General features: G+C 32.9%; 1 protein-coding gene across 1 annotated transcript in view; it reads left to right on the top strand.

Annotated features, from left to right (window-relative positions):
* The window catches only part of STPG2 (sperm tail PG-rich repeat containing 2), a 131685-nt gene extending 121918 nt beyond the window's left edge, over positions 1 to 9767 (top strand). The window contains exon 10 of the mRNA XM_045536637.1: positions 9607 to 9767. Coding sequence (XP_045392593.1) covers positions 9607 to 9767 — 161 coding nt within the window. The remainder of the gene's footprint in view (positions 1 to 9606) is intronic.
* The last annotated feature ends 17120 nt before the right edge of the window (positions 9768 to 26887 follow it).

Raw genomic sequence — 26887 nt, 5'->3', positions numbered from 1 at the left:
CATTAATGGCTTCTAGTGATAATTTATTTCTCCCTTTATGCACAAGTCTCTTCTCATACTAATAATAGATAGCTTATTTGCATATAAATAGATTTCAGTATTTGCTGAAGCAGAGACCAAATATGTTTCTTTCCCCCCCCCAGATATTGTTAAAAAGAAATAAAAGGAGGAGAGGGGGATATTGTAATAATTAGCAATCAGGGTTTATAACACTTTCGTGATCAAAAATTTTTGCTGACAACTTTCTTGGTGTTTTTATTGATATACTTCCTGTCAAAGATTTTGACCTCTATTAAAATTACGATGGAAAAGAATCTGCACAGTTTTCTCAGTGATGCTTTTTGATATACCTATGGTTAAAAAAGCAATCTTCATATTGATTATTAAAATGTTTGCTATGACCCTCCGGATATCTTCTAATTAGGTTTTACAGTTTCCAGTACATAGCATGTTCTGTTTTAGAGAAGGTAAATGTCATGTCTGTGACAACATTGCTTAATTAAATAAGTCTTTTATTTCTGAGATAAAACAAGTCATATGTTTATGATAGAGGAATGATTTGTTCCTTTTAGTTAATAGTGTAAAAATGCTTATCTTTCAGTTGTCATATGATGAAGACTATCTAAATGTTAAATTTTTTATAGCATGTATTTCCTTTCTAAATAAGTCTTATAATAAAAAGGCCTTTTGAGCTTACTTTCATTTCAACTAACAGTGATCATTAGTGGAGAAAGAACAAATAACTCAATGTTTTTTAAAGATATCCATTTGATATTTGCTTCTTGACTTTCAGTATTTGAAGTAGGATATGTTCCCATGTTGCTGTACTGTACAAGTGAATACCAGGCATCATCTTACGACACACAGCATATATCAGTAATTCCTTAAGGAAATTAAGATAACAGTTACTTTCTGCTAGGTACAATGTCTATTAATGTGTGTCTTTCTGACCAGTAGAGGTCAGTCAGTGTAAAGTGAATAACGACTTCATCTTCCAAAAGAGACAGCAACATGACCATTCTATTTGAGCAGTTCTGTTTTACTTGATTTCTGTTATTTGTAAAAATACTATTTTCATTTCTTACTATACATGCTTGCCTAGGTGAGCAATGCTGTTCCTTGGGGTCCAAATACCTTTCTAAACATGAAGCCAAAACTATGATCTTGAAAGAGTGGTTAAAATATGTATTTAAATTGATATGTTTTTGAATATTATGTAGATCTTTTCTACTAGTTAAAGAAAAAAAATGAGAGAAAAATTTTCCCTCAGAGAAGATGACACATTGCATTCTACCACAGAGAGGCAGCCTTCACCAAAAGATGGAATGCAGGGCTATTTGGATTCTAGGAAAATAGCAGTTAGATTTTTTTCATTGTTGTTTATAACAGGCTTTGAAAGTAGCAGTGTGGCAGCCTTAACCACTAGCAATGTGACAATATGGAGATATGAAGACAACTGATTTTTAGAATGGTGACATTTGCGTTTTTCTTAAATGTGTTTATACTTATTATAATTTTTAAAATATAGGTGTAAAAAGTTGTATCCACTTTTGGTGTACTAATGGATTAATAATCTAGGAACAAAAATCCCTAAATTTATCAAATATCCTTCAAGTTATCCCATCTCCTTGACCCAATTCACCTGTTGGGGAACTTCTTATGTTCAGGAAAAAGCCTGACATCTTCATTTAAATAATCTGATATTTGTTTGGCAAATTGACGTGGATGGAGGTGCTACAGACATCTAATGGAGATTAAGAAGGCAAAATGAAGCAGTAATAGGAGCTGCTAAAACCATAAAGTTGAAGTCTCAGCTCTGCTATTAAACCTAATTTCCTGTAAACTTTAAATAATAATTTTCCCTCTTCCTTCTTCTCAGTGATGTTTCAAGGATTCAAAGGGGTTGAATGATTTGGTCCTTATACATTTGTGGAAAGTTGCTTAACTTCTTTGGTAATTTTTCCCCCTTTTATAAAAGAGGAAACTAAAGCTTAACCTGATTTAGAGAATTTATCAAGGGCACATGGCTATCATACAGAAAGCTCAAATTTGAATTTACATTTAAGATTTACTGTGGAAAATAATATACAATAAAATAGAGATGAAAATATATTTTAAAGCATTTTGCATCTTGCATGATCATGAAATACATTTTGCAAATTTGGCACCAAATTAAAATAGTATGACATACATGTAACAGAATTCATACTGTGTTTAAAGGATACACACTGAAAAGAAAGTCATTTTTTCTATCTTGTTAAAGCCAATCCCCTGTTAATCTGTTTCCTTCCAGCCTAAAATTGCTCTATACATATTTACATACATTTATGTGATATATCATCTAAATATTATTTTCACATTTGAATAGAAATGTGACTTCAAGCTATCCATTTCTTTTCATGGACAATTACTAAAAAGAAAGTAAAAAGAAAATGGTTAAAATGCTTAAAGTCCCAGGAGTAGATTCTAGGTGACACATAAATTGATCCTTCCTTGATTCAGTTTAGTTCAGCTCAGTAAGCATTTATTGAAGCTCTACTATAGGGAGGCACAGAGACATAAGAGATTCACATATATCGTAGAGGAAATTGTAATCTCATCCAGAATTTCAGAAACTAGTTCATGAGATTATTTGAGAGAAAATGATTTAATATTTAAATATTTTTGAGAACAGCTACGTACTAAATTGTTGTAGTTTAGAGGTCCAAAGCAATGGGTTTTGTTAAAATCATTTTCTTGTCCCCACTTTCAGAGAATATGATTTATTATTTTGGTATGAATCCAAAGAATCTTCATTTTACACTAATTGGGATGATTCTGATGCCTGTGGTCTATGAACTACACTTTGGAAAGATTAGTTTAAAATATATGGTGCTGCGTATGATCCTCGTTGTTTTTTAGCCTGAAATGTCCAGCCGTATAACAAGTTCAGCCAGAGGCCAGTGGAGTAACACGTCCACTGGCCATAGAAGGGTAATGAATAGCCCTGTGGATTGTAGATGTTGAGGCCAGATGAGGAAACCCTTAATTATTTGGAAGTAGATATTATTAGTATAAAAAATACCACTGGCAGTAGTCTTGGTTAAAATGAACAATTTGTGTATCTCTTATCTAAAATACTTAGGACTAGAAGTGTTTTGGATTTCAGGGTTGCTTTTTTTTTTGGAATATTTGCATTATATATGCTTAATAATGAAGCATCCCTAATCTGAAAATCCAAACTCTGAAATGCTTCAATAACCATTTCCTTTAAGTGTCATGTTGAGAGTCAAAAAATTTCAGATTTTGGAACATTTTAGATTTCAGATTTTTAGATTAGGGATACTCAACCTCAGCTGATGAGAAAAGGGAAGACTCCTACTCAATTCTCAGTAGTTTGAGGTCTAGTATTCCGCAAGAGTATAGGAACAAGATTAAAGAATATTTACGTTATGTTTGCTCAACATCCCTAATCATCAGGGAAATGCAAATCAAAACCACAATGAGATACCACTTAACTCCGGTGAGAATGGCCTTTATCAAAAAATCCCAAAACAACACGTGTTGGCGTGGATGCGGAGAGACAGGAACACTCATACACTGCTGGTGGGAATGCAAACTAGTGCAACCCCTATGGAAAGCAATATGGAGATACCTTAAACAGATTCAAGTAGACCTACCATTTGATCCAGCAATTCCATTATTGGGCATATACCCAGAAGAACAAAAGTCATTCTTTAACAAAGACACCTGTACCCGAATGTTTATAGCAGCACAATTCACAATCGCAAAGATGTGGAAACAACCCAAGTGCCCATCAATCCACGAATGGATTAGTAAACTGTGGTATATGTATACCATGGAGTACTACTCAGCTATAAGAAATAACGATGATACGACATCTCTTTGGTTCTCCTGGAGAGAGCTGGAACCCATTATACTAAGTGAAGTATCCAAAGAATGGAAAAACAAGCATCACATGTACTCACCAGAAAACTGGTTTCCCTGATCATCACCTAAATGTACATCAGGGAAGGATACCAATTGGATATCAGACTGGGATGGGGGGGGTGGGGGGAGGGGATGGGTGTTTGCCTACATGACGAGTGCATTGCGCACCCTCTGGGGAATGGTCATGCTTGAGGGTGCAGACCCGGGGAGGTGGGGGGGGAGGGGATCGAGGTATGAATACATGGCGAGTGCCAGGCGCACTGTCTGGAGAGTGGGAGCGGACGCGCTTGGGACTCTGACTCGGGGGGATGGGCGGGACAGGGACAATGTATATGACCTGAACTTATGTACCCCCATGATGAGCTGAAATAAAAAAAAAAAAAAAAAAGAATATTTACGTTATGTGATTACAGGGTCATAGTGAACAGAGAACACTGTTAGGGTGAAAAAATATTATTTAGATTTAAATCTATATGTAGATTTAAGTTTACCAAAAAAAAAAAAAACACAAAGATTCCAAGATATTCAATGGTTAAACTAATAATTCTTGTTTAATCTCTGATAAATGTAAACAAAACATTTGATGACATCAAAACATGAAAAACATTTTATTATTTGTTTTAATCTATAAAATATATTTGCTTTAGGATGCAGAATTTTTCATTTAAGTTGTAAATGAAATATTAAGCTATGCTTAATAGGTTTATCACTAAGTAAATTATGTAGGCCGTTCTTTCAGGACACCCTAAACACTGTAAGTCTACCTTTATTCTAGTAGACCTATTCAAATAAAGATGTTAGCAGCAGAGTCAAATCCAAATATACTCATAAGCCTTACAATTTTTGACAAGTTGAGAAAATGGAAAATAGTCACAATTTAACTGATAAAAATTAGTCATTTTCTTTAGTGTTTCTTTTAAATTCATTCATTTACTATAGCTTTTGTGAAGAATTTGGTTTGATATTAATCAATATTTTAATTATTTAAAAATAAAGTTGATATTTCTATTTTTAAAACTTTATATAACCATCTATTATGTGATATGTAGACATAGAACATATCCTGATTCTTACATATAGCATTCCCAGAGATAAGTGTCAGTCTCGAGAGGGAATGTTTTGATAATTTAGCCCTAATAGAGTTTTAAGATAATAATGGTGATCTAAAAGAACTTCAAATATATGCTGAGACTTATTCTCCTTTTTTGCTTGGATGATTTTCTTGGCATTCTAGCTCCAAACCTTTAAATATGAACAGTGGAATATAAAACCAAAATATAGTTATGAGAATTAGCCATTTCAGGGAAATTGTGAGGTATTTTACTTACCTTGAAGACAATTTCATATTTTATTGTTTGATAATTTTGTTTATTCATTAATAAAAAGCATTCATGTTACATATTTATGTACTGCCTACTCAAAGTGGTTTTAGATGAAAAGTGATTATGTTTCCTTCCAGTTGGTTCCTGTAATTCATACAGAAACTGTGTTATACCTACATTTATAAGACTGGTGAAAGTCATTCAAATTTACTTGCAATGTGCTTATGTTATCAGAGAAAGTATTTTTTTTATAAGCAGCAGTTCAAAGACTTCACTTGACAGGGCTTATGGATGCACATTTTGATAAGTATGTACTTAGAGGTACACAGATAAACAGACATTGCTGTCTGAAAAGATATTTCAGTCAAGACAAATCCATATGATTTTGTATTTGTATGTCATAGCAGTGACAGCCCTATTGCTTAATCAATGCTAGGAACACATGTTTTAACAAGGTGCATGGTTTAGGTAGACTCCAATAGATGAATCTCTCAGTCTACTTAGTTTTGAATGCATTATATTAATAGTAGTCCATTTCTTAGGGGCTATACTGACAATAATTTCTAGATACTCTATAGTACTTTAAGATATCATCTTAAGTATTTAAAATCTTATTTATTAAAATATGTAATACCCATATGTTTTTGGACAGAAACATTAATGCAATGGTAAAACAGACATGGAAATTTTGGTTAAAATTTATGCAGTATTGTGACTCTGTTTTTTCCCTCATTACCTATAAGCTCAATTTAATAGACTTTGCAGTTCTGTGGTCATAATCTGAAGTGCTGTTTAATCAAATCTAGTCTTAGAAACAGTAGAAGAGCATTAAATCTAAATTGGTCTTTGACATTGATGATGACACTTCTTTGTGTACTAATTTTTTGTCTGTGCTATCACTTCATTTGTAAAGCTGAAGAATAAAATCAGTGTGAGAAAATGTGTTCAATAAAAGTATAAACTTTGTAAATGACTCGTTAAAGCCATGCAATTTCAATGAACGATTTCCTAAATGTTTTTTAATTCCTAAAGATATGCTCACATATAGGATATTTAGTTTTCAGTAGATTTCTGTTACCTTCAGGGGAAAAAAAGGACTCAATATTCATAAGCAAAAATTATTGCATTATTTATAAATATTAGTTTATTATGAAGACTGCTTTTTAAATCTGAGATTTTGCAGCTTTGTTTATAGAACTACTTATTTCTGAGTCCACTCTAATGTATGAAAATGGTCACATTAAAGGCTCAGAAACATAGATTTTTGTTTTAAATTACTCATGGTTCCTATTCTCTTCCATTTTTGCCCTGTAGCATTGGTTGACATTTCATAGAGACTGAAGTGGCATAGGGCTGGAAAATATGTAATTATAAGAATAACCTGCTCTTGAATTTCCTATTATATACTACTCATGATTCAGGCAGACTTTTCATAGGTGTTTAACTTGGAATGAGAAGTTTTCTTCTTCCATGACCTGTGATTAAAATGTGGCATTTTGGTATATAAATAGAAGATAGTTTCTGCACAATCTAGCTGTGAATCAGAGCTGATGAAGCAATGTAAGTCTTTGACCTGTATCATATAAGCAGTAGAATAAATAATTGGAAATATATTTTAGATTAAGTGCAATAAACCTTTTCTTTAATACTCTGTAGCTTAAAGCAGGCTAAGTGCTGAAATGCAACAAGATACATGTTAAGAGAAGTTCTGCTTCACTTAATGCTCCTCAAAGGAATTCCAATGAAAGGAAATATAGTACAACTACATTTGAATAATTTTTTTCTTTTAATGAGTTATAACCATGAATGTAAATTTTTATCAGTTGCTTTAGCATGATGGTAAGGGAAGGGGATAGGTTATATTTCTTCATAATTGAAAATGAAACTTACCGTTACAATAGTGTTTGGATAATAGCCTTACCTGTTGCATTAACCTTTATAAATCTTTATGGCTAAAGTTGCAATTTTCAATGAACTGACTGTGGAACTGTGCACCCAGTTCCTAGTGATAGTTTGTGTTTTTTTTCTGGCTGCTGAGATAGCTGATGTATATTCCCATGCACAGTTTAGTTTGCATATAGAAAGTCTGTCTGTAAGGATATTATGTATGTATATGTGCATTATTCTCTGCATTGTAAATATAAATTATATTATTTCAAAATCATGCATACTATTGTTTTGTAGTGACATTTGTTAAAACGCTTTACTTATCACTTTATAGATCAAAATATGTTAGCTTCCCACAAGGGCTTTATAATTTTGGATATCTATACCATTGATATTAGAATAAGTGCACTAGAGCCTGGATGTCATCTTTTATTTTACATTTTGAAATATCCTATATTAATAAAGCTAAAGCATTAAAAATGTTTTATATGAACCTATCAATTTTAAAATATTTTAGATTTTAAAGCATCAACAGGAATGCATTCTTCAAAGCCCATGGTTTTGAATTACATGTTTATTAGGGAGATATAGTGGCATTAATTTTGTATTCTATTAATATATTTATATCTACTCTACTGTTTCACCATTTATATTTATTGTCAATATTGTATGCTTAAAGTTTTTATTTCCTTTCCTCATACAGTGTCTCTTTGATGCCCCTGATTTAATTTCATTCATTACCATTCTTCTAAAGTTACCTTCTACAGTGACCTTCGTATGAAGTCTCTCCTCTAGAAACATTTGATATAGTAGACCTCTAATTGTCTCTTGAAACACAAGGTTTTGGATGGGATAGATAATATGTATTGTTTAAAATATGAATGGAGAAGAAAATAATCTCTCCCTATTTTCTCTCTGTGGAGTTGTGTTAGCCAAATTCTATTCACTAGACTGTCCCCCTTTTTTGACTTCTCTCCTCACTTCCTAAATGTTTTTGTAAACAAAACCCAAAAGTTTTGGTCCTCAGTTATTTAGTTTTCTCTTTCCGTATTTTTTACTTAGAAAAATCTCAATGATTACCTCTAAGTGAGTAACTCCCTTCTTTTTCTCCAAGCTACCTTTCCCACTGAGCTTCAGTCAATCTCCAAATGAGATTTTCCAGACAGATTGTCTTCTGGACATTTCTATTTGAGTATCCTGTCATCTTTTCAAATAACTGGATCACAACAAAATTCATGTGTTCCTCTCCAATAGTATTTTCTTTCTGTGTTTCCTTTTTTCTGACAGAGTATTATCTTTTTTACAGCCACTATTCATTTTTTATCATCTTCCAGTCACTATAAATGATGCAGTGTTCACGTTTGAAGTTGTTCTTCCTTTCCGTTAGCACTGTTCTTAAAATCCTTGTTAGTGTTCCTGAAACAGACCATCTCCAAGTTCTCCTCCTATAAAGTACTTCCAGACCTTTTTTTTTGGTGGGGGTGGGGGGGACAAGGTCTCTCTCTTTTGTAGGTGCTAGAGTGTAGTGGCATCATCATAGCTCACTGCAACTTCAAACTCCTGGCCTCAAGCGATCCTCCTGCCTTGGCCTCCCAAAGTGCTAGGATTACAAGTGTGAGCCACCACATCCAGCCCAGAGTTTACTTCTTAACCTACCACTTTCTTCATGAATCTTCTTCAATTTAAAATTTTTAAGAGCTACCTACTATCTATGGAAGTTTTTCTGAAAAGTGATTTTATTTGTTTGTTTGCTTGTTTGTTTACTACTAGGAGGCTTTGGTTTTTAGTTATATCTTACATGGGACTAAAACAAATAAAACATTAACTCTACAGCTGTTTTGAATGAAAGTAATTTAAACATCTTCTACTTGGGCTTTGCCTACAAAATATGCTCTGGTCACTTCCATAGAATTTTAGAGTATTAGAATACAACTTGAAATCCATTGGCTTAAGTACAAAAATCTTATTTAGGATTAGGCACTGTTCTGTTCAAACAATCTGTTTATTATCCAATTGTTCCATGTACATTCCATCTTTGTGTTATGGGTTCTATAATTCCCATAGTGTTGTTAAACTACATTTTTGCTTTTTTAAAATCCTATTCATATTTCCAAATGCAGCTCAAGCACTACCTCCTCACTGAACGTGTGAATTAATATTTAGGAAATAAAAGAGTTAAGTATCCTTTTTCACAATGTTTACGTATCTAGAAGGAGTACTGGTTTCTGTTTTTTGGAAATTATTTCTGTATTACATTTAATTATTAGGTAAACAGATATTTTATGTTTATTGTATTTCGAAGCTTTAAACTGAATGATTTATGCATTCAAACAAAATGGGTCCAAGATTGTTTGTTGCTAATAGTATACATTAAGAGCATGAACCTAAGAATAATAATTTCCATATGACCAAAATTAATAATTTTAAGACATACTTTATTATAATTTTTACACTTATTTTCTCTTAGGGCCCGCATCATACAATCCTGTTTTAAGGAAATCTTGCCCCATACCCATATTTGTTAAAGCATCAAAGCGCTTTGAAGATTCCAAAGAGATTACTCCTGGCCCAGCAACATATGAGGTTTGTCAGTATTTCTCTCTTATCAATGACACAATAATAGAATGATTTGCAGAAATTACTGCAAATGTATATATGAAAGTCCTTTCTATATTTTATTCATTTTTAATCAAAACCTTTTTGCTAAGGAAAAAATTTTTGAAGATATTTTCTGATATTTAAAAAAAATTATGTTAAGAATTTAATTTTAATAATTTTTCTATCTATAAATATCCTCTACAGCATGGTTATATATATATATATATATATATATATTGAGTTCCTTGTGTGTGTATATATGTTTAAATTCCTACATAAATTGAAATCTCTTCATCTTTATTGAAATCATGAATTTATTAGAGAGCCCAGAAGAAAGGTCTGTGGATCCAATAAAATCAAGTGTTAATCTTTTCTTTTCTTTTTTTTTTGTTGACCATTAAAAATTTTTTTATTAGTACAAATTCATGAGGTGCATATGTAATTTTTTCACCTTCATAGACTGTGTAGTGCTCACGTCAGGGCTTTTAGAGTATGCATCACCCAAATAATGTACACTATATCCATTAACCAGTTTCTCATTATCCTTCCCCCTACCCCCTGCTCACCCTCTGAGTCTCCATTATCTATCATTCCACTCTCTATGCCCGTGTGAACACATTTTTAACACCCACCTGAGTGAGAACATGTCTTTTTGTGCCTAGTTTTTTCACTTAATATAACTTCCAGTTCTCTCTGTGTTGCTGCAAAAGACATGATTTCATTATTTTTATGGCTGAATAGTATTGCATTGTGTTATATGTACCCCACTTTCTTTATCTATTCATCTGTTGATGTATACTTAGGTTGGTTCTGTATCTTTGTTATTGTGAATAGTGTTGGTAAAAACATGAATGCAGGTATCTCTTTGATGTATTACTTTCTTTTCCTTTGGATAGACACCTTGTAGTGAGATAACTGGATCAAATGGTAGTTCTGGTTTTAGTCCTTTGTGAAATCACCATATTGTTTTCCATAGAGGTTGTAATAATTTACGTTTTCACCAACAATGTATAAGTGTTCCCTTTTCTCCACATCCTCACCAACATCTGTTATTAATATTTTTTGTCTTTTTAGTAATAGCCATTCTGACTAAGGTAAGATGATATCTCACTGTGGTTTTGATTTGTATTTCTCTGATGAGCACTTTTTCATATACCTGCTGGTCATTTGTATGTCTTCTTTTGAAAAATGTCTATTCCTGTCCTTTGGCCACTTTTTAATGAGATTATTATTTTTACTTTTTTGTGAGTTGAGTTCATTGTATATTCTGGATATTGGTCCCTTGCTGGATGAATAGTTTACAAATATTTTCTCCCATTCTGTAAGTTTTCTGTTTACTTTGTCGATTATTTCTTTTGCTTTTCAGAAGCTTTGTAGTTTAATTAAGTTCTGTTTGTCTGTTTTTGTTTTTGTTGCCTGTGCTTTTGAGTCTTAGTTAAAAGTTCTTTGACTAGACCAATGTTCACAAGAGTTTTCCCTAGTTTTTCTTCTAGTATTTTTATCATTTTGGGTCTCATGCTTAAATCCTTAATCCATCTTGAGTTGATTTTTGTATATGGTGAGAGATAGGACTCCAGTTTTACTCTTCCGCATATGACTATCCAATTTTTCCAGCACACTTTATTGAAGAAGATGTCCTTCCCCCAGTGTATGTTCTTGTTGGCTTTGTGAAAGATCCATTGACTGTAAATATGAGCCTTTATTTCTGGTTTCTCTGTTCTGTTCCATTGAATTGTGTGTCATTTTTATACCAGTACCATGCTGTTTTGTTTACTATAGCCTTGTAGTATAACTTGAAGTCAGGTAATGTGATGCATCTAGCTTTGTTCTTTTTGCTCAGGATTGCTTTGGCTATTCAGGCTCCTTTTTGGTTTCATATGAATTTTAGGAATTATTTTTTAATTCTGTGAACAACAACAACATTGGTATTTTGATAGAGATTGTATAGAATCAATAGATTGTTTTGGGAAATATAGTCTTATAAGCAGCATATACTTGGATCATGCTTTTTATCCGTTCAGTCAATCTGTATCTTTAAGTGCAGTATTTAATCCATTTATATGCAAGGTTATTGATACGTGAGTTTTTGTTCCTGTCATAGTATTCTTAGTAATTATTTTCTAGTTATTTCATAAATGCTTTGATTGTTTCTTTTTTTCTGTTTGTCATTGTGGTTTGGTGAAATTCTGTAGTGGTGCCATTTGATTTCTTTCTCTTCCTCCTTTGTATGATTGCTTTACCCACGAGTTTTATACTTTCTTGTGTTTTTATAACGGTGAATGTTGTCTTTTCAATTCCAAGTTTAGGACTTCTTTGAGCATTTCTCATAGGGCTGGTCTAGTATGACAAATTTGCTTGTCTGGGAAAGATTTTATTTCTCCTTCTTTTATGAAGGTTAATCTTGCCAGAATTCTTGGGTGGCATTTTTTTTCCTTCAATATTTTTAATATGTCATCCTGTTCTCTTCTGGCCTGTAATGTGTCTGGTGAGAAGTCAAATATTAGTCTATGGTTTTCCTTTATAGGTGACTAGACACTTTTCTCTTGCTCATTTTAGAATTTGCTCTTTCACTTTGACTTTAGGCAGTCTAATTCTATTGTGCTGTGGTGAAATTTTTTTTTTCTTTTTTGCATTTTATTTGCCTGGGGATTGCTGAGCCTCCTATATCTGGATGTCTAATTCTTTTGCTAGACTTGGGAAGTTCTCATCTATTATTTCATTAAATAGGTTTTCTAAACATTTTGATCTCTCTTCATTCTTGGAAAGACTGATAATTTGTAAATTTGGTCACTCTGTTTAGTCTTGAATATCTCAAAGGCTTTGTTCATTTATTTTTTAAAAAATACCAGAATATTACAGGGCTACAAATGTTTTGATTACATGGATTGCTTTCGTACTGCTTGAGTCAAAATTATAAGTGTGCCCATCACCCAGATAGTGTATGATTTAATTTAATGGGTGATGAATCACCCATTAGGTATGATTTCACTCATTCCCTCCTCCCCCTTCCCACCTGCATGATTTCTCTTGAAATTTACTTCTATCTGTGCACATGGGTGCTGATCAGTTAGTTCCAATTTTACAGTGAGTACATGTGGTGTCTGTTTTTACATTCTTGCAATACATCACTTAGGAGAATGGTCTCCAGTTCCATCCAGATTGTTGCAAAAGGTATTAATTCATTTTTTATTGCTGAGTAGTATGCCATGGTGTGCACATAACCATATTTTATTAATCTACCCATGAATTTATGGGCACCACTTATTTGCTATACAGTAGTGTTTATCAACTTATCTATGTATGACACAGTAAAATGTCATAGATAAGTTGATAAACTTATTTTATTTGGTAAAATCTATTAATTTTAATTTTGCTTTTAAAAATCTTTTTGATTTGCTTAGAAAATGTTTCCTCATGCCCTAGTTAATTTGTTTTAATGCATCTGAATTTTCTTTTGGTTTGTATGTGGTTTTTTCTTTAATTCTCTATTACCTTATGTATTTACTTTGGTATTAGGTTTGACACATCAATCTTTCTTTTATTCTTTTCACTTATGATTTGAACTAACTTTATCATTTGTCCAATTGCCATTAAAACGTTGTTATTGATGGGCAGCAATCACAATGTGTTTTCCTACTGCAGTTTATTCTTAGACTCTCATGGGTGGCTCTTTCATACTTTTGCTATTCTCAAGTCTCCAGTATCTGCCCAACCACACCATCCTTTTTCAGTTAATGCCTTGAGACATTTTGCTGAAAATTTCCACAAGGTTCTATTAGAACATCAGTTTACCTGATAGCATTTCTACATATACACTCTGTCCTCTTGATACCATATGAACTGCCTTGCCTCCTATTTAAGCCTAACACCTCTAATTATGTGCTAGATTTTATTTGCTCCACCTGCTCAAGGATACTGTGCCAGCAAATTCCCTGTCATTGTTGGTTTTTCCTCTCTACTGAATCAATCACAGACATACAACCATGTTGCATTTCTATTGACTGAAAAACATCTCTCTCAGCCTCATTTTTCCCTTTAACTAAATCCCATTTCTCTGTTTCCCTCTTTACAAAACTACTCAAAATACTTGGCTACATTCATTGTTTTCATTATGCTTTCCCCATTCTCTCTTAATCTGACATCTATAAGACATTCTTCCCAAATACTCCACAGAAATAGCTCAGCAGTGACTTTGATAACTTCTTTACAAAACTCTTTGGTGGATCGGTGATGAATTTCCTCATCTCAGTTGACCTAGGAGCAGCGTTTAATATAATGGATTCTCCTTCTTGAAAACATTTCTCCTGCCATCAACTGGATTTTTTTCTGCGTCTGAATTCGTTCAAGCTGCTATAACAAACTGCCAGAGACTGGGTGACTTATAAACAGCAAATATTTATTTCTCACAGATCTGGACGCTGAGAAGTCCTAGATAAAAGCACCGTTAAGATTTAGTGTTTGGTGAGGGCCTGCTTCCTGGTTCATTCACAGTTGTCTTCTTGCTGTGTCCTCACATGGTAGAAGGGCAAAGGAGCTCTGTGGAGTCTCTTTTATAAGGGCACTAATTCCACTCGTGAGAGCTCTGCCTCATGACCTAATCACCTACTAGAGGCCCACTTCCTAATACCAACACGTTGGAGATTAGGATTAGAACATATGAATTGACAGTAAGTAAAATGGGACAAGGTAGTATAAGACCAGAGGTATTGAAAACAAATTTTCTAGGGCATTAGAGTCTCTGTATTTGTTCCAAACAGCCATTTGCAGGAGATAAGGGGATGCCAATTATGTAAGTGTCTAGACCTCCATTATCTGCTTTTACCAGAGTGGCTATATTTCCTATGCTTAATATATATTTGCATAAAATTACTTCAGAGAAAGAGTTCCATTGCTTAAGGATGGAAAAGAGCAATTTAAAGCCATAGTTATAGGGAAAAGGTTGATTTGTTGGATTAAGAGAAAACTGAGTATAAATCTCACTTCCATCATTTAATAGCTCAGATATAAGGATTAAAAGAACGACTATAAATGTAGTATCAAAAATGTACCAAGGAAGCATTTATTGCAGTACTTGACATATGATTGGATTCATAAATTGTAGTTATTATTACTGTTACCTTTTTTCCTGGCTATATTCATTTATTTCTAATTTATAAATATGAATCCAGTCTTGTCTAGGCTTTGAGAATCCAAAAATGGAAAATCCCTATTCTCAAATATGTAACAATCTGACAAGGAGAAAAAGATATAAATATTTTAGTTATAATAAAATAATTATTATATTGGGAATAGGTAAAGGGTACCAAAAAATAATGGGGTAAAGAATTTCTAAGTCACTCAAAAAAAATAAAAACTTTAGAAAGTATTTTATATGAAACATGAAAGAGTAATAGGAGTTTTTGATTTAGACAAGTCAAGGGAGCATATTCTAGGCAAAGGAAACGATATATGCAAGGTCAAAGAGACACTAGAGAATAGAATATCCTTGGTGAGCTTTTATTTGTCAGTATTACCAAAATATAAAATGGATAGGACGATAATAGATGTGTAGTCAGTATAATATTTGATCACAAAAATATTAAAAATATGAAGGTTTTATTTTCTCTTCTTAACTAAAGGTAGACACTAAAGATTTCTAAATAGAATTATAATAGTATGTATTAATGTAAACCAAGTAAGACCAAGTGCTTTATTTATTTATTTTTGTTTCAATAGATTTAGGGGGTATAAGTGTTTTTTTGTTACATTGATGGTGTAATGCTGATGTCAGGGCTTTTAGTATACCCGTCATCAGAATAGTGTACATTGTACCTGATAGGTAATTTTTTTATCCCTAAATCCTCTCTTACCCTTTCTCTTCCTAGTTTCCAGTATCCATTATACTACTTTATGACTTAATATTTTAAAATATTACTTTTTCATTATTTTTTCTTGATAAATTGCTAATAAAGAATGATAAAGCATGATTTAAATTATATATTTTTATATTAGATGAAATTTAGTTCCTAAACTCATTTCTAAACATTCATATTATCTTTGTAGTAAATATTCAATCATAGCTATGAAATATATTTATTTGAAAATGTGACTTAAACTTATGCTTTTAAAAACCCAATTTTATACCTTAGTTTTAGTTTGTGGTATAGTATTTTATATCTTGTGGAAATGGGATTTAAACTTTTGCTTTTAGAGATTGGTTTTACACTTCAATTGTAAAGGTCATGGAACATTACTTAATACCCCAAAGTGAACGTTTAAAAGTTGTCTATCATTTGCCATTCCAAAAAGAAGGTCTTTGGCTCTCTATGGACTATAATCTTGCGTTAATTCTTTCCCTTCATTTCTGCTTACAGAGCTCTTGATATTCCCTTGAACTTCCTAAGTTACTAAGTTTTAGGAGATATGTTAATTTCTGTCCTGGAAAATCTATTTTCAGCCCATGGTATTAGTCACTAAGATGTCTGTTAGAAGTATGATCTGCCCTGTGTTGTTGAGAGGATTCCAATTTAATCATTTAAATAGTTATTATATTGGAATAGAGATGGATCTTTGGCCCCTAAGGATTGTTTTCAGCCTAGAAATATCATTTGGGTGATTATATATTATGGCTTATTTTCATGGAGTCCATAAACTCTTTCAAGAATTCAAAATATTGCATGTTCATACATTTTTGTGCTTTTCTGTGAATAGTTTTTGTAACACTCACAAAGGAAGCTATTAATATAACACCCCTACTCCCAAAAAGTTTAAGAATCACTGCTTTTACCAAAACAGTTACTAATAATTCAGAGAAAGAGCAGAGGATCACAATCCCTACCCCTCGAGAGATGATGCTGTCAAGAAAGAAATGAAGCTCTGACCATGCCAATTGTCATAAGTGCAAACCTCTTCAAGTACTAACCATTGCTTTTCTATATATGTAAGCTTGATTTTAGACACAAAAATTATTTGTGGAATTACCTACTGAAATACTTTAAAAGCTGAGAGAGTTTCATATAATATTTTACATAGATAATGAGTACTATGATCAACAATTCTACTCTTGAAGAACTGGCGGGGACTGGGGGGTGGGCAGGCGTATGACTACAAAAGAATATATCCTTTCACTCACAGTTTTGCAGAGTCCCGATTTTTGTTATTTGCTTTGATCTTTCTTTTTCCTTCTTAGCACCTTCCTTTCTTAGCTCTAGAGAAAGTTGGAAGAAATATTAATTAATATTTAGTATAAATTAACAGCCACATTTGTAAACTGATGTCACCTATATTCAACCAGGGTTGCTTAAACAAACTTGAGCGCCTAAACTTTCTCTTCCTTCAGAGTAAGTTTTCTGTATACCAGGTATGTTATGGAGACAGACGTTAGGTGATTGTTTTCCTCAATGCTGATTAAGAATGTTGTACCTAGGAGCAGAACATCCCTCTAAGTTCTAAAATCACTGCACATCAGGAATGGTCCTCTGTGTTTATTAAATATATGCAAAGGACCACTGGTTCTCTACTCTTGGTGATCTTAGATTAGTCCTGACTTCTAACAGATTCATATTTTTGCCCCGAGGACTAGAATTGGCTATCTTCTGGCTACCTCCTGTTATCAGTGGTCTTACAGTCTTCTAAGATAGTCCATTTGGTGTCCTAGAAAACATTAATTTCTTGATAATTGACTCTGCTTTGATAGCTTGAACTTAATTATCATGAATCTGAAATATGTAAGTCATTTTGAGTAGCTGTTGTCAGTAAAATGTAAAAAAAATCAATTACTCTAATTTACTGGGCAGAAAAGGTGATGATAGTATTCACCTTGTAAAAGTAAAGTGCTACTTTTGTATTTTTAATTATTGGGATCTATATTTAAAAAGTGCTGGCCTAGATAAAGTGATATTGCTTCAGTAACTGCTTTATTGATTTAAATATCCTTGAAGTGTAAAATTAGTTTTAAGTCTCCCAAACTCTGATATATTAGTGAGGATTTTTAGAGAAATTATTTCCAATTATAACACAAAAGAAACATTGAAAATTACTTTTGAGTGTGATTTATGTAACATAAAATTATAGAGAGAAAGGAGGTTTTGAAGTTTTCTCTCCTTGTGAAATTTTTTTTTTACTTTATTTTTATTTATTTTTATTCTTATTTCAGCATATTGTGGGGGTACAAAAGTTTAGGTTACGTATATTGCCCTTGCCCCCCCAACCCCCCGTGTCAGAGCTTCAAACGTGTCCATCCCCTAGACAGTGCACATCGCACTCATTATGTATGTATACATCCATCCCCTCCCCCCAACATCTACCTGACACCCGATCAATGTTATTCCTAAATGTGCTCTTAGGTGATGATCAGTGAAACCAATTTGATGGTGAGTACATGTGGTGCTTGTTTTTCCATTCTTGGGATACTTCACTTAGTAGAATGGGTTCCAACTCTTTGTGAAATTTTAAGGTAGCAAAGTTGACAATCTGAATTCCCTTTTTAATTTGTTTTCATAAAAACTGAAAAATTCTCAAGTAAGACTTCTTTTTGAGAGACTCATGTCTTAAATGGAATTAAATGATTAAAAACTAAACAGATCTCCAAGGTTATTTTGTGTAATATTATGAATATTAGTGTTCCAAACATTTTTGCAATTTGAATTTTGCTATTATTTAATCTCCTTATTGTGCCTTGTACTATTATTAAATTTTTATTAATATTTGTTTTCTTCCAAAAAAGGGAGAAAAATCTTCCTAAACTTTTCTAGCAAATATCACTGTTTAATATTTATATAAAATGTCAATCTGCTTCCCTGTTTGAAATTTACTAATAATTGTTTTTGTATATAAAATAGCAAGTATCACAGCATTATCAATTATTATAACATTTTCCCCTTGTAATAATAAACAGTTGAGAGAAGTGAGAAGAGATAGAGAAGTAAATTTCCTGAATGTATTACTTCTCATATATATGAAAGTTTTAAATAGCCCTTTTTATACATGTGACATATACTGCTTTGTATTTGGTCAAAATATTTATTATGCTTATTATAAATGAATAAATAAATATAGAATATTTATTATGTTTGTTAGTTTCTTGATGGTGAGAAGGAAGATGGAGATACAGCTCTTTATGACTACAAATAATTTTATGTCATTTCTTTTAAAACCTTAACTGCTTTGCTCTCAGTCTTGTTTTATTTTCTTTGTGCTGACCAAAAGCTTGATTAGAAAAGTAAACCCAGCACATTGAGTTGCATGTAAAGGCTATTTATTTAACCCCTTTTGTGAGTAAAGTATAGTGCTCAGTGCTGAAGTGACAAGCAGCCAGGCTTTAAAATTATTTTTTATTTCCATAGCAGAAAATAGATTGGTTGCTAAAATTAATGTTTTAGCTTATTTTTTTAATCAGTAACCAAAAATCATGTGTATATATCTTTCTGGTCTCTGTCCAGAATAGAGGAAAGATCTTAGATTAGATTTCTTGGTGTAATAAATATTTGTTTAATGAGTAAACTTGGTGCCAGTTTTAACCTTATAATAGTAAACTTCATTTTTCTTCATTATCCCATGAGATTCTTACTGTGTTCATTTCTGTACATCTAATAATTTATTTGACTGCTGAAAGATCAGAGACATATGTGACCTGTACTTTTGAAATAATCTGATACCTATTGGACATAAGTAAGACCTTACATTGTCTTATTAAAAACCTCAGCATCACTGATCAACACTAAGGTGTTCATGTGGTAGTAATGCTCACTGGGTGCCGGTCCAGTTGGGGGTGGGGTGGGGGCGGTAAACCCACAACTAATGGAAGAAGATTGCACTGTATGGGGGAAGGACACGCTTATATCCCTGGCTTGGGCAAGGCAAACACATTACACGTAACGAAAATGTTTGTACCTCCATAATATCCTGAATTTAAAAAAACAAAACAAAACAAAGCAAAAACCATGGCATCATTGTCATTTTCAAGAAACTGAATTATTTTATTAAGAATCTAATATTTTTGTATTTATACATATATTTTCTTTAATGTGCACTTACGCTTATTGATCTTAGTTTTATATAAGATCTTTGATGAATATGTATACTTCTGCTTACATTTTATATAACCTACTTGGTACAAGTAGCAAATAAAATGCAGATTTTCAGAATTCTTAATTATGATTTAGCTAAACTCACTTTTAGAAGTTTATTAAAGATTTTCATCATTTGGGTTTTAAACAAATATTTTTTCAAATTATATGCTAATATTTGAATAAAGGCTACAAGTTAAACCCAGAAGTACTAGAGTGCTATGTTGAACAAATTCTTGGTTAAGTACCTATCACATGAAGATTGCTTTTAGATCATAAAATTTGGGAGTTGAAAGGTACTGAACATTACCTAATTTCATTCTTTACTCTCTAATTTTATTCTTTCATTGAATATCTACAGCATGCAAAGGACTAAACTAGGCATTGTAAAGGAAGTACTTTGGAAAAAAAATAAATTTAGGACATATACCTAGTAGTTTTCTTTTCATGTTATATATATCATAATATATATAACATATCATATATTATAATATATTCAAAAGATCTCTTTTTAGTTCCAATTTTGTTGCTGCTAATTTTTAAGAAGCAAACTCATCCCTAAATCCCTGTCTCACTCCACATAGGTGAAAAGAAAAAAGCTGAGACTCTTCAGATTCAGTACATACAGATTTATTTATTTTATTTTATTTTTTTGAGATGGGGTTTCACTCTGTTGCCCACGTTGGAGTACAGTGACATGATCATAGCTCACTGCAGCCTCAAACTCCTGGGGTCAAGTGATCCTCCTGCCTCAGCCTCCTGAGTAGCTGGGACTACAGGTGCACACCACCACACCTGGCTAATTTTTTTCATTTTTTTTTTTAGAGATGGGAGTTTTGCTATGTTGCCAAGGCTAGTTTTTTTTTTTTTTTAAATAATTCTTGCATTTCTTTCTTTCTTTTTTTTATTTTATTTCAGCTCATCATGGGGGTACATAAGTTCAGGTTATATACATTGTCCATGTCCCGCCCATCCCCCTGAGTCAGAGCCTCAAGCGTGTCCATTCTCCAGACAGTGCTCCTGGCACTCACCATATAGTCACGGCAAGCGGTCCTCTCACCTCACCTTCCCTAGTCACTGGGATTATAGGAATGAACCACCATGCTGGGCTCCTGTTATTTATTCTATTTGTTCTGGACTTAAATTAGCGTATCAAATTGTTAAGTATGTAATTTGGAAGAAAATGAAAATTTACATTTGGAAAATTGGTCATATAAGTTTTTTTTTATTTCAGCATATTATGGGGGTACAAATGTTATGTTTACATATGTTGCTTTTGCCCTGCCCGAGTCAGAGCTACATGCATGTCCATCCTCAAGACAGTGCACACCGCACCCATTAGGTGTGAATATACCCATGCCCTCCTCCCCCCGCCACCTGCCCGACATCCGATGAATGTTACTATTATATGTGCACATAAATGTTAATCAATTATATAGAAATAAGTTTAGAGAAAGTGTAAATATCAATTTGTAACACTAAGTGCAATGCATTTACTACTCTGATGTGTTTTATCTGATGGAGGAAAAAGATCCTTAACTTGTGAAAAAATGATTTTTAATTACAATTTAAAAATCACCAAGGAAATAAAAGCATTATTTGTGAGCCAATGAATTTAACATTGTCAAAATTAAAAGATGAGGATTCATGTACAAAAAAAAGGGGGTGTAAGTGAGTGAATATTCACTACAACTTGAGACTACCAGGCTTCTCCCAGTTTACTCCCCAAGGTTGGCATCCCAGGATTCTAACCTCCAGCAGGAGAATGGAAGACTCTTTTCTGAGGAAGTTATCAGTCCTAAAGAAAACAAAGCAAACACAAACAAACAAACAAATAACCACTTAAAGGTATTGACATCTAGGTTTTTCTAATGAAATGGCTGAGCCACATCATCCAAGGTTAGGTTGACGAGCTCCAGCCATTCCCAGAGAGCTTCCAATCAACTTTTAGTGTCCTAAGGGTGTAGGGCAAAAAACAAATAGCCAGGAAGGATCAACAGACATTTGAGTCCAAAATAATAGATAGAAAAAAAAAAAGAAAGAAAAAAAAAAAGGAAAAGAGCATATTTGAAAGACACACAGCACACACATCATGCAATGAGAAAAAAACTTTAAAAAAAACTAACATTAATAATTTCCAGACAAGACACTGTATCCATGACATGAGACAATTAAGTGTATTTCCATTTTATGAAGAATGCATATGAGGACAGAGTGTTGTCACCTGAAATAAGTAACATGCTTTTTCTTCCATTCTTTCCCCCAAACAATGTACATTCTCTTACCTCATCTACAATTCAGGTTCAGCAACATAAAATTATGAATTTTGAGGGTGAACAATGGTTAAATATTGACAATTTTACATAGTTTGACCTAATATATTCTCCCTTCTCTGCGTTCCACACTCTATCAGCCAGAATATTCTTGCCTTTTTACAAAAGTAGACATTATTTTCTGAGCAGTTTTAGGTTCATAACAAACATTTTGCTGAAAGTACAGTCTTCATATTAGCACCACTCCCCAGGTTATTAGCATTTTGCATTAGTGTAGTACTTTTGTTACAACTGATGAACCAATATTGAAACATTTTTAAATAAAGTCCATATCTTACATTAGTGTTCACTCTGTGTTGTATAATGCTTGGGGTTTTTACAAGTGCATAATGTCCTGTATCCCCCATTATAGTATCAGACATAGTAGTTTTACTGCCTTAAAAATGTGCTATGCTTCACCTAGTCATCCTTCCCTTGTTTCTCTGACCCTTTGGCAATCACTGATATTTTTACTCTCTCTGTAAAAAAAAGTTTTGCATTTTTGAGACTGTCAGGTAGCTGGAGCCACACAGGATGTAGCTTTTTCAGTCTGGCTTCTTTCATATGCAAGTAAGGTTTCGCCATGTCTTCTTCACGACTTGACAATTCATTTCTTTTCATTACTAAATTATACTCCATCATATGGATATTCCATAGTTTATCCATTCCTCTATTGAAGGACATCTTAGTTGCTTCTAATTTTTGGCAATTATGAGTGAAGTTGCTATGAGTAAACGTGTACATTCATATGCAGGTTTTTGTGTGAATATACTCATTTGGGTAAGCAGAAGTGTGACTGCTGGATCGTAAGGTGAGACTGTATTTAGCTTTAAGAAACTGCCAGACTGTCTTGCAAAGTGGCTGTACCATTTTGCATCCCTACCAGCAATGAATAAATTCCTGTTGCTCCACATCCTCACCAACATTTTATGTTGTCAGTGTTTGGGATTTTAGCCATTCTAATAGGTGTGTAGTGGTATTTTATCATTGTTTTAATTTGCAATTCCCTAATGACATGTTTTTGAGCATCTTTTCATATGCTTATTTGCCATCTGTATCTTTAGTGAGGTGTCTGGTCAGATCTTTCAACCATTTTATAATTTTTTAAAAAATTGTTGAGTCTCTGTATATTTTGGATAAAAGTCCTCTATTAGATATATGTTTTGCAAATATTTTCTCCCAGTTTGTGGCTTGTCTTTTCATTCTCCTAACAGTGTGTTTCTCAGAGCAGAAGTTTTTAGTTTTAATGAAGTACAACTTATCCATTTTTTCGCTCACAAATCTTGCTGTTAGTGTTGTATCTAAAAGTCATTGCAAATGCAAGGTCACCTAGATTTTCTCCTATATTATCATCTAGAAGTCACATGATTTTATATTCTAAATTTAGGTCTATGATCCATTTTGAGCAAATTTTTGTAAAAGATGTAAGGTCTGTGTCTAGATTCTTATTTACTTATTATTTTTTTTGCATGTGAATGCCCACTTGTTCCATTTTCTCTGTTGAAAGGATTATCCTTTCTCCTTTAAATTGTCTTTGCTTCGTCACCAAAGATCAATTGATTGTAATTGTGTTGATCTTTTTCTAGGCTTTCTGTTCTGTTCCATTGATCTATTTGCCTGTTCTTTAGCCAGTACCACATTGTCTTGATCATTGTGGCTTTATATTTAGTCTTGAAGTTGGGTAATTTTAATCTTCTGACTTGTTATTCTTTAGTATTGTATTGGCTATTCTGGATCTTTTGCCTTTTATATAAACTTTAGAGTGTTTGCTGATATACATAAAATAACTTTCTGAATTTTGACTGTGAATGCATTGAATCTATAGATCACGCTGGGAAGAATTGACTTTTTTTTTTTTTTTTGCCATGGTCTTGCTCTGTCATCTAGGCTGGAGTGCAATGGCACTACCACAGCTCAAGCAATTCTCCTGCCTCAGCCTCCTGAGTAACCAGGACTACAGGCACACACCACCATGCCCAGCTAATATTTTTTTTCCATATTTTGTAGAGATGGAATTTCACTATATTGCCCAGGCTGGTTTTGAACTCCTAACCTCCACCAATTCTCCCTTCTTGCTCTCCCAAAGTGCTGGGATTACAGGCGTGAGCTACTGCACTGGGCTACTGCACTGGGCCGGAATTGACATATTAATAAATTAAGTGTTTCTATCCATGAACTTGAAATATTTAATTTATGTCTTTGATTTCTTTTATAAAAGTTTTATAATTTCCTCCATATAGATATTGTACATATTTTGTCAAGTTTAAATCTAAGCATTTCCATTTTGGGGGGTGCTAATGTAAATGGCATTGTGTTTTAAATTTCTAAATCCAAGTGTTCATTGATGGCAGATAGGAAAGAAATTGACTTTTCTATGTAAGTTTTGTGTCCTGAAACCATGCTATAATTGCTTATTAGTTCCAGAAGGTTTTTTGTTGATTCTTTGAGATTTTCTGCATAGACAGTCATATAATCTTCCAACAAAGACAATTATATTTCTTTCTTCCCAATATGTATGCCTTTATTTACTTTTCTTTTTCTATTGCATTAATTAGGACTTCCACTACAATATTGAATAGGGGTGATGAGAGGAGACAGACATTTCTTGTTCCTAGTCTTTGGAGAAAAGCATCTAATTTGTCATCATTAACTATGATGTTAGCTATAGGTTTTTTTGTAGATGTTCTTTATCAAGTTGAAGAACTTCCCATTTATTCCTAGTTTGCTGAAAGTTTTTTGTCATGAATGGATGTTGGATTTTATCAAATGCTTTTTCTTCATCTTTTCATATGATCATACGCTCTTTCTTCTAAATTAGTGACAGACATTTTTGCAGCCACACTAGTGGTATTTACTAGGGGCAGTGTCCTTATGTAATGCTTTTATAGCAGGATGTACCTGGTCTGTCAGTGTTGCTAATTGTAAATAAATCTGAAATTATTGATTTATGAAGCATGACTCTCTGGAAATGTCACTTAATTGATGCAATTATAGGACTATAAAATGGAGATCTTTAATGACTGAATAGCTTCCTTTAGTGTAAGTAATGCTATGCATGCACCATTTAGAACCCACTTATGTTAAATCTGGGCCAGAACTCATTGTAATGTGGCAAGGAAAGGGAATTGATACCAATACGCTCGTGGTCATGCTATACTTGCTGTGCTTTGATTAACAAAGTTCTTTGTATCTGACCCAGGAATCTCATTTCTTTTGCCAGCATCATGAAATAGTAACTGGCTAACTTACTAGCGTGTAGGTAGGGTAAAATGAAATCCTGCCCCAACACGTTTCTACATGGTGACAGTTGGCTTGAGCTGCATAGCACCTGCTTCTTTCAGTGAATCATATAGTCTCCATTTAGCCATGGTCCTCCCTGTTGTAGCCCACTGTCAGTCACCTTTTTTCATAATTGAGTTTTTATTTTCTTGTTGTAAAATTAAAACGCATTTATAGAGTAAGGATTAGCACAAAGGATTCAAACTATAATGCCTATATGACTTTAGGCAAGTTATTTAAGGTTCACATGACTCTGTTTCTCCATCTGATAATGGTGGTGGAGTTAATAATAGTGCTTTCTTTATGATCATTTTAAAAATGTGCTAAGTTAATATGTGTAAAGTACTTGGGGTAGGGCTGGACATATGGTAAATGTTGACTCTTACTATTAAAAACCATATCCCTATTACAAATGAGAAACTAAAAGACATATTTGGGTAAAAAAAATTGGGAATAGGATATTATTTATAGCATAATTCTGTGTGCTTATGCAAAGTGTCTGGAGTGTAGAATTAGTTTAATAATATTTTAGATGGTTACAGGAAGCTAGAAACATAACATTCCATGGTTGTTTTATGATCTAATTTTTGTATTTATTTTTAGGTTTATGGAAGTTTGCACTAGAAACCTAAGTTTTTAAAGAAAGTTAAAGTAACAGAAATTGAGGTATAAGCTCAACAATGGGAAAGTATCTTATAAAACATTCTAAGCTTTCACAGTATAAAAGTGTACCTGAAAATATTATCATAACATCTGTTGATAAGTGATACAAGAATAGTACCACTGTTCAGTTTATTCAATTCAGATTTTAAAAAATAAAATCTAAATATGATTTTATATTTATTCATGAATAAGGAATGCTCAGGACATTTTCTGTATGTCAATTCATGGTGATAAAGAGATAGACTAATCATTTAGCTTTTGGGGTTGTAATCTTGTCTCTCTTGGCCACAGTCTTTTATAAATGACATATTTTTTGAGGTATATAGGCTTTGTGGATGCCTAGTAGAGAACTTACTGTGACCTACATAATTTATGAAATACGGTAAAATGAACTTCCTGCATTTGAGATTAACCTGTAAGAAAAAAGCCATAGAATAGATAAATATCAGGTAGACACATATCTATATTAAAAGATATTGGAGATTTGACCCTGAATATTTTTAATAATATTGTTTATCATTATCAATCATGTAGAACAACAGCACTTGATGCAAACGTCTTGAATCAATGGTTGCTTTACTCAAATTGGATAGTTGATTATATCAGTAGAAATAACACTGTATGCAAATGCTAAGTTGGTAACAGTGCTGTAGATCATTGTGTAATTATATTGTTACATCACAAAAGAAAAAGACAAAAACATGAACAGCACATAAAAGTACATTAAGTAAATAATAGTAAATAATGCTAGAGCCACTCTGCCACACCTAGAAATCTCTTTTAAGTAATCCTTATGTAATGCTGTTTCAGCACATAGGTTGATTTTCTAAAATGAAGATGATAACTAGTA

This window comes from Lemur catta, chromosome 24 (genome assembly GCF_020740605.2).
Source record: "Lemur catta isolate mLemCat1 chromosome 24, mLemCat1.pri, whole genome shotgun sequence".
Taxonomy (NCBI): Eukaryota; Metazoa; Chordata; class Mammalia; order Primates; family Lemuridae; genus Lemur; species Lemur catta.
Note: the sequence above shows the minus strand (reverse complement) of the source record. Positions and strands in the feature narration are given on the sequence as shown.